At 50.1% G+C, this 8774-nt stretch overlaps 1 protein-coding gene across 2 annotated transcripts; it reads right to left on the bottom strand.

Moving 5' to 3' along the window:
* Positions 1 to 3246: 3246 nt before the first annotated feature.
* On the bottom strand, positions 3247 to 6901 carry LOC142467719 (putative N-acetyltransferase camello). 2 transcript variants are annotated; one of them, XM_075573634.1, is made up of 3 exons: positions 6773 to 6901; positions 6516 to 6591; positions 3247 to 4757 (listed from the first exon to the last, which is right to left on the bottom strand). In XM_075573634.1, exon 3 carries the CDS (start codon positions 4727 to 4729, stop codon positions 4073 to 4075), a length of 657 nt encoding a protein of 218 aa, XP_075429749.1. In that variant the 5' UTR covers positions 4730 to 4757; positions 6516 to 6591; positions 6773 to 6901; the 3' UTR covers positions 3247 to 4072. The 2 variants fall into 2 exon arrangements, with proteins under 2 accessions (XP_075429749.1, XP_075429748.1); XM_075573633.1 differs by having other exon boundaries at positions 3248 to 4761.
* Between the last annotated feature and the right edge of the window lie 1873 nt (positions 6902 to 8774).

Here is an 8774-nt window from a genome sequence, read left to right on the forward strand (position 1 = left end):
TGCTCCCAGATGGTGCTCCCAGACGGTGCTCCCCTGGTGCTCCCAGACGGTGCTCCCCTGGTGCTCCCAGACGGTGCTCCCAGACGGTGCTCCCCTGGTGCTCCCAGACGGTGCTCCCCTGGTGCTCCCAGACGGTGCTCCCCTGGTGCTCCCAGACGGTGCTCCCAGACGGTGCTCCCCATGTGCTCCCAGACGGTGCTCCCCTGGTGCTCCCAGACGGTGCTCCCCTGGTGCTCCCAGACGGTGCTCCCCTGGTGCTCCCAGACGGTGCTCCCAGACGGTGCTCCCCTGGTGCTCCCAGACGGTGCTCCCCTGGTGCTCCCAGACGGTGCTCCCTGTTCCCGGTATATCCCACCACATACAGAAAGATGGTGGGATCCCCAGAACAAGGGGTAGTCCCAGAGTCTCCAAAAATGGGGGGAAATATCAAAAAGACTATTTATTTATCAGATGAACAGTGGACAGAATTAAACATATTAAAACTGTAAAAAACACGAAACATACACAGCGAGTAATGTCCTCTAAGTGTTTATTATACAGTGTCAGTGCCCATAAACCAGGTAACCAACGGAGAACCACATGTCAGGAGCGTGACTAGCAAGCCCCCTCTTGGGGTGCAGATACTGTACCGGGTAAGGTAGCTCAGAGTATGGGCGACCAAGCTAATAACCGCTAATACCGTCCTAAATCAGAGAAAATGTTTATAAATAGACATATCTAAATCAAGCAGAACGTACCCCCCCTCCCCCCGCCCAGAATACTGACTGCGGATACAATGTATCAATATATGGAACTCCATCCAGCTTATGCACGTGCTGAGGAATAGTATCTAATGACTAAGGATACATGACAAAGTAATAATACTCTAATAGCACTCTGGGCAGGGGGTTATGTTTTGCTCTGCTTGGTTATGGAAGGACAGAAACCAGTGCAAAATACTGCGTATTGTGCGCTAGTCTCCGTCCTTCTAGCTCTCTGTGAGGCTTTGAGCCGTCTCTATTAACCAGCAGCGGTATCTCACGGCTGGAGCCTTCTGTTTATAAATACTCCGGTTTCTCACTTAATGGTGCTCCTATCACACCACACACCCCTTTTTGGGATTTCACCTCCTATACACCATTGCTAATTCTCTTCTAACACCAATCGTTTCGAGCGCGCGCTCTTTTCTTTCTCACTCTGCCTGGTTATACCCAACGAATAAACGTGTTTTTGCTACTATTTTGACCCCGCCTCCCCTTGGCGCTGCGCAGCTGGAACTCCGCCTCCTCCTGCCATTGTTAGCAGAACTTATTTCTGTGCCCTCACCGGCCCATCAGACTGTAAACTCCTTGGATTTCCTTTTCACGCATGTTTAAAGCTCTTGGCCTAATCGTGCACGGAACCGCCTGTAGTATTAATGCTCAGGTTAATGTTGAGCGCTGCGTACATGGTTGGTGCTATATTAAAATAAATAGTAATAATGCTGCAGAGAAAGTCTATTACTCCCCACAGGTTAGACGTCTTTTTTGGATGACTTATATTTGAGAGAATATAAAATTGAAGAATTATTGGTTCTTTATCACATTTTATTGCCATTATTCTAAATGGTAAAAATGTGTTTATTTTTGAAGTATCCAAATAAATAAGGCTGTAGCCTGCTATGTCACTGGGTGACGATGAAGGGAGGCTGGTGTGTTGCACCGGACATAGGAGGATGACCGGAGACCTCCAAGGGCTAAACGGACATGTTTCAGGGGTCACATGTAGGTGATTGATCCCATTACCCAAAATCTGAGGCTTACAGGCATTTTGAAATCATTTATTAAGGTCAGTTTGTAAACATGTTGAGCGGAGACTTGAAAGGGGTTTGATTTTCTCTAGCTTAGGGCTGGCCAATTCCAGTCCTCAAGGGCCACCAACAGGTCAGGGTTTAAGGATATCCCTGCTTCAGCACAGGTGGCTCAGTCAGGTGAAGCTGTGACTAATTGAGCCACCTGAAGCAGGAAGTGATTGAGCCAGCTGTGCTGAAGCTGGGATATCCTGAGAACCAGACCTGTTGGTGGCCCGTGAGGACTGGAGAAGGCCACCCCTGCTATAGCTGCTCCCTTTTGTGCCATGTCATTGTGTGATTAACAAGAGTTTGCACAGGAAAACCCCACCAGCCTCACCCCTCCATTTATCTTTATAAGAACAGGATGGACCAATGGTAATTACTATAAAACACTTGATTGACAAACCCTCCCCCCATCCAGAGGCCCCTAAGAAATGCAAAAAGTCATTAATTTCTAATCTAATTCTATTTTTTTTTACAGCAGCCGAAGTTTTGATATTAGCATGGTTAGATATGTTTAAGGAAGCCAATACAGACTGTTACTTACAAAAGTATGTTTTCTGACTGTCTATGTGGGATTGCACCTGTACCGGCTTTACGATTAAGCGAAAGAGAGAGAGAGGCTGCTGCTTTTACCGAGGATAGATTAAGAGATGCTGCAAGTGCAGGTAACCAGAGCCGGGTCAGTGCCGTCTGCGTACATGTGCAGTGCGGGTCAGTGCTGTCTGCGTACATGTGCAGTGCGGGTCAGTGCCGTCTGCGTACATCTTCAGTGCGGGTCAGTGCCGTCTGTGTGCACGAGCAGTGCGGGTCAGTGCCGTCTGCGTACATGTGCAATGCGGGTCACCAGAGCGGGGTCAGTGCCGTCTGCGTACATGTGCAGTGTGGGTCAGTGCCGTCTGCATACATGTGCAGTGCGGGTCAGTGCCGTCTGCGTACATGTGCAGTGCGGGTCAGTGCCATCTGCGTACATGTGCAGTGTGGGTCACCAGAGCTGGTCAGTGCCGTCTGCGTACATGTGCGGGTCACCAGAGCCGGGTCAGTGCCGTTTGCGTACATGTGCAGTGCGGGTCACCAGAGCCGGGTCAGTGCCGTCTGCGTACATGTGCAATGCGGGTCACCAGAGCTGGGTCAGTGCCGTCTGCGTACATGTGCGTGTCACCAGAGCGGGTCAGTGCCGTCCGCGTACATGTGCAGTGCGGGTCACCAGAGCCGGTCAGTGCCGTCTGTGTAAATGTGCAGTGCAGGTCACCAGAGCCGGGTCAGTCCCGTCATGCAGTGCAGGTCAGTGCCCTCTGTGTACACATGCAGTGCAGGTCAGTGCCCTCTGTGTACAAATGCAGTGCAGGTCAGTGCCCTCTGTGTACACATGCAGTGCGGGTCAGTGCCATCTGCGTACATGTGCGGGTCACCAGAGCCGGTCAGTGCTGTCTGTGTACATGTGCAGTGCGGGTCACCAGAGCCGGGTCAGTGCCGTCTGCGTACACATGCAGTGCGGGTCAGTGCCACCTGTGTACACGAGCAGTGTGGGTCAGTGCCGTCTGCGTACATGTGCAGTGCGGGTCACCAGAGCTCCTCAGTGCCGGAATATTTCTCACCGCCGGCCACATTTTAGGGTAAGGGTTTAAGGTTAGGGGCTTTTAGGGTAAGGGTTTATGGTTAGGGGCTTTTAGGGTAAGGGTTTAAGGTTAGGGGCTTTTAGGCGGGGGTGAAGGGTCCCTCAGCATCCAAACTCCGGCGAAGACTTGGTCGCAGCAACATGGCCTCGGCGAAATGTCTGATTCAGCTCAGACCTCGGAAGCGCAAGGTGCATGAAGCACGGGAGCACTTTAATTTACATCTCATTTCACATTTACTGTAAATAAAATCATTTCAAGACCAACATAGACACCCAGAAATGGAGGGGTTCCCCGGTCACTTTCAATTTGACAATGTAATCAGTGAACCCCAAATCAGGTTTAACGATGGTCACTAACCCCAGGTGTTTAGCAAAATCAGACAAATACAATTAATTTTGACAAGGACATTTTTTTTACTAAGTGATAATTTCTCACCGGGCACCTTCCGGCACCGCAAGACTTCCGACGGTCAATTCACTTGCATGGGAAGGCGTTTAATGGAAAAGCAATGCTTTGTAAATATGGTCAATTATCAGCACTTAAATAAAACATTATTTTAGAAAGAAAAGTTGAGGTAATTCATTCTAAATTTAGAGGGAAAAAAAGTAGGATTGTAATGCTTAATTCACCACTGGAATCCCTGTCATTTTATGTCGAATGTGTAATACAGAATAGAGAAGTTGGTCAACTTTCCAGAAAGTGTTGGAAGAATCATGACTTTGATCTCCTTAAAGCCCACACGTTCATACAACTTTTGAGCCGCATATTGTACCATGGACGTTTCGAGACTCACAACTTTGCACCCACCCTTTCGAGCAAAGTCAATGACCGTCCGGCACAGAGCTTTGCCGATTCCGTGCGTTCGTTGGTCCTTTGCAACAGACATGCGTCTCAGCACCATCTCACCCTCCGAATTTTGGGCAGCTTGGACTCCCACCATGCCTACGAGCTTCCTTTCGGTTTCCGCCACCCAGAAGCATGAGCTGCCATTCAGCATGTAGGATTTCTCAATATCAAGTAGGTCCTCTCCGTGACACCGCTGCACACTCTGATGGGCTTCAGAGTTGATGAGATGCCAGCCAACAGCTAGCAGAGCGGCAAGGCATATCAGAGACAGGAGGTAGGACTTGGAAACAACAAGGAAGGTGGTAAATGCTACCAGGAGAAAGAGGTTGACTCTGGGCATCTTCAGCATGTAGAAGCAGGTAGCAGAGCGGTGCTCCAACGTGCCTTGTGCAAACATGAGGCGGACGGCATCGTAGTCACTGTTCTTGTATCTCCGGATAGAGAAGTCGGCCATGACACGGTGACTTTGCACACTGGAACTTCTGCCTTAAAGAGAAATAACGTGTATAAGTTAATGAAAGGCTCTTCTTACCACCCATGCAATTAAGAAAGCGCTTCGTGCCAGAGAATAAAACCCTCTACTCAACACCCAGTGACATCACACAAAATGGAGGCACGGACGGTAGGTAAATCGTAGGCTGCCGTGTAAACAATGAGAGAGCTTAATACTGAAATGGTAATACAATTACACAATTACACATGCAAAAAGTGTCTACAAGTCAATAATTAACTACATCAGTGACATTGACTTGCTTTACTGTTTGAGGACTACTTTATCCTGTCACCTTGAATCTGTTCTATGTGTTGATAAAGTAGCAATTCCCCCCAGAAACCCAAGGGGCCCATTCTGTAAGCCCTTAACGCCTGTCCAAACCGCATATAACGTGCGCTGTAGAAGAGGAGTGGCAGGCCTTGCAATTCTGTAAGCCCTTATCGCCTGTCCAAACCGCATATAACGTGCGCTGTAGAAGAGGAGTGGCAGGCCTTGCAATTCTGTAAGCCCTTATCGCCTGTCCAAACCGCGTCTAACGTGCGCTGTAGAAGAGGAGTGGCAGGCCTTGCTATTCTGTAAGCCCTTATCGCATGTCCAAACCGCGTCTAACGTGCGCTGTAGAAGAGGAGTGGCAGGCCTTGCTATTCTGTAAGCCCTTATCGCATGTCCAAACCGCGTCTAAGGCTACGGCCTCGCTGTCTGCGCTGCACGCGCGCCTGCCAATCTGGCGGCGCGTGCAGCAGAGTCCCCCGGTCTGCAGTGAGCTGCAGGGGGAAAGTCGGGGGGGGGGGGGGGGTGATGGGAGAGTGATGCAGGCGCGGCCATGATGTCACCGGCAGGTTCGCCCTCATTGGCTGAACCGCCGGGGAGCGTGGCCTAGTGGAAAAACTGACGGCTCAGCGCGGTGGCCCCCCTCGCAGTGGACCCGGCCCCGTTGAGGGGCGGCTCTTGTCCCTGCAGCGCCGCCAGTGGGGACCAAGCCTTACGTGCGCTGTAGAAGAGGAGTGGCGTGCGTTGCTGTTCTGTAAGCCCTTATCACGTCCAAACGGCTTTTTTAGAAGCGGTTTCATTTTGTCTCTGACAATTCGATCGGTTTGTCAAAAAAAGCCTCAAACCCGCAGTTTTTTTGCTCACAACTGCAATTCTCATAGATTAGTTATGGCTTACATGGCTTACAAAAACTTGCATCAAGAGGGGGGGGGGGGGGGCTAGATTTGTTTTGTGAGTTACATTCAGAGACTGCAATATGGGTTTGGCTGAGAGAGCAAAACCCCGTCAGAACAGGGCGTTACTGGCCAATGATGCCCTGGCTGGGTTTCCCCGGCTTCGCCTCGGGCCTTCTACTCTTCCAGCCAGGGCATTGTTGGCCAGTAATGCCCTGTTCTTGGTGGATTATTACTTAAGTAATGAGCCGTATTTTAGTTTACAGGCTCATTACTCTAATTACAAGGAGAGTTAACAAGTCAAATTCTAGTGGTCAAAAATGCGACGGTTTAGAAGCCGGTCACTGGACTGCAACAACATGGGACGAAAATAATCCCGGGAGATCGCAAAAAAGGTATCAAACCTACAGTAACATGCATTTACCATTACAATGTGATAAAGACGAACACAAACGCCGTTTGGACGTGTGATAAGGGCTTACAGAATAGCAACGCACCCCACTCCTCTTCTACAGCGCCGTTTGGTAAAATGTAACCCTTGGCTGACAGGGGCCCTGAAAAACAAGGGGTTAATTCAAACTCACCCTTTCAAAGACACCAAGCACCTCCAATGACTTCAAGGAGATCAACCGCTTCCAATCTGGATCACATCAGTTTTCTCTATTAATCAGTAGGTGAGGGGGGGGGAGGTGAGGGTGGAGGTGAGAGGGGGGGGGAAAGTGAGGGGGGGGGAGAGGGGGTAACACATTAAAATCCCACTCAGACAGGGCTCCATACATTGGAAGTCGTGCTAGATTCACATAATCTGCTTTGTATTTGTATTCAGCCTCTAGTAACTCACTTTGGCAATGATGGGGTTAATACAAGGCTCTGGAGCAGGAGCCCAACTAATAGCACATTAGCATGGGCAAAGAGCAGCTTGTTCACAGTAACCCTCCCTTGTCAGTAACAGATAATGTGTATATACTGTATCTGGAGTACGTGTTAGTCATGCTTGCAAAATGGAAAATATTATAACTTTAAAGTTTTTTTAACGTATCTAAATCCTTTTGCTGAGAACAGAAACGAGCAGAGAGACTTCATTACAGCCACAAGTCCCAGCCAGAGAGTGACAATGTGCAGTGCTATACCTGTTACATCCCCTGAGTTACACTGTCTCACCTGCTGCTGGTGCTGGTGCTGATCAATAAAGAGCCTTTCTCCTGGACCTGTTTCCTAGGGCTGCTTTCTCTACCTATAAGTCACTGTTCCAAAGAGGCGTCTTATACAAGAGAGCAGACTTCCCTCTCCCGCTCCTCCCTCCCTCTCTCCCCCTATCACTCACTCCTCCCTCCCCCTATCTCCCTCTCTCCCCCTATCTCCCTCTCTTCCATTCCTCCCTCTCTCTCCCACTCCTCCCTCCCTCTCTCCCACTCCCTCTCCCTATCACTCACTCCTCCCTCCCTCTATTCCTCTCTCTATCTCCCACTCCTCCCTCCCCTCTCTATCCCCCTATCTCCCACTCCTCCCTCCCTCTCACCCCTATCTCCCACTCTTCCCTCCCCCTATTCCCCTCTATCCCCTGTCTCCCACTCTTCCTTCACTCTATTCCTCCCTCTATCCCTCTATCTCCCACTCCTCCCTCTATTGTTTTCTATATCCCCCTATCTCCCACTCCTCCCTCCCTCTCACTCCTATCTCCCACTCTTCCCTCCATCTATTCCTTTCTCTATCCCCCTATCTCCCACTCCTCCTTCTCTATATTCCCCTCTCTATCCCCCTATCTCCCACTCCTCCTTCTCTATATTCCCCTCTCTATCCCCCTATCTCCCACTCCTCCCTCTATCCCCCTATCTCCCACTCCTTCTTCTCTATATTCCCCTCTCTATCCCCCTATCTCCCACTCCTCCCTCCCTCTATCCCCCTATCTCCCACTCCTTCTCTATATTCCCCTCTCAATCCCCCTATCTCCCACTCCTCCCTCCCTCTATCCCCCTGTCACGGGGAACCAGGCAATTTACACCTTTTTAACCAGGATCGTTCACTGAGCAAAACAAGGTAGTGAAACAAATTGTAGTTTATTCGCTTAAAATCGCTTACACACTATGGTACACAAAATACAGACAAAAATACACAAGTACTGGGGGTCTGGGGTGGAAAACAAGACTGTTGTAGGTGCAGGGAACTCTAAATAAGAGTTCCCCCCTGACCGGGACTTAGCCCGGAATCTCCTGGTTCCCAAATCGGCGATAAGTTCCACACGCCACCGCTCCCTTCTCTTCTGAGAACTTGGACTCTTTTGACCGCGAGCTACCACCGATCCTCTGGAACCGAAATCGCCATCAAATCCCAGCCGCGACCACTACGTTCGGTTATGACAACTTGGCCACAAGAGTCGGGACTTAGACTCTGGCGGGGAGACATTTTGGCTTGAAATCGAATCCGTGTGCTCTGCTATTCATGCAGAAGCAACTTTGATAAGCCCGCCCACATGCTACCACTGGAAGACTTGAATCTGATTGGCTCAGACGTTTCTTATAGTATTCTGAGCTTCATTCATGAAACTCAGCAGCCAATCATCGCGTGGGAACTTTCTCAGCAGCCAATCAGAGCCAAGCCGGTTTAAAAAGCCAGGTCTGCGGGAAATGTGAAATTGCCAAGGGACATGCGCATGTTTGCCACCTCCGTCCCTGGCTATCTCATGCCACCCGCTGGGTCAGACTCTACTAGGTCTGGCAGAGCAAATGGCAGCGCGGACAACTGCTATTGTTCTCCGGACCTGGGTACTTGAGCCCTTCCCTGCCACACAAATGGCTTTCACACCTCTAGGCATCCTCTCGCTACTTTGAACTCCGATGTCCAGC

This window comes from Ascaphus truei, chromosome 1, assembly GCF_040206685.1.
Source record: "Ascaphus truei isolate aAscTru1 chromosome 1, aAscTru1.hap1, whole genome shotgun sequence".
Lineage (NCBI taxonomy): Eukaryota > Metazoa > Chordata > Amphibia > Anura > Ascaphidae > Ascaphus > Ascaphus truei.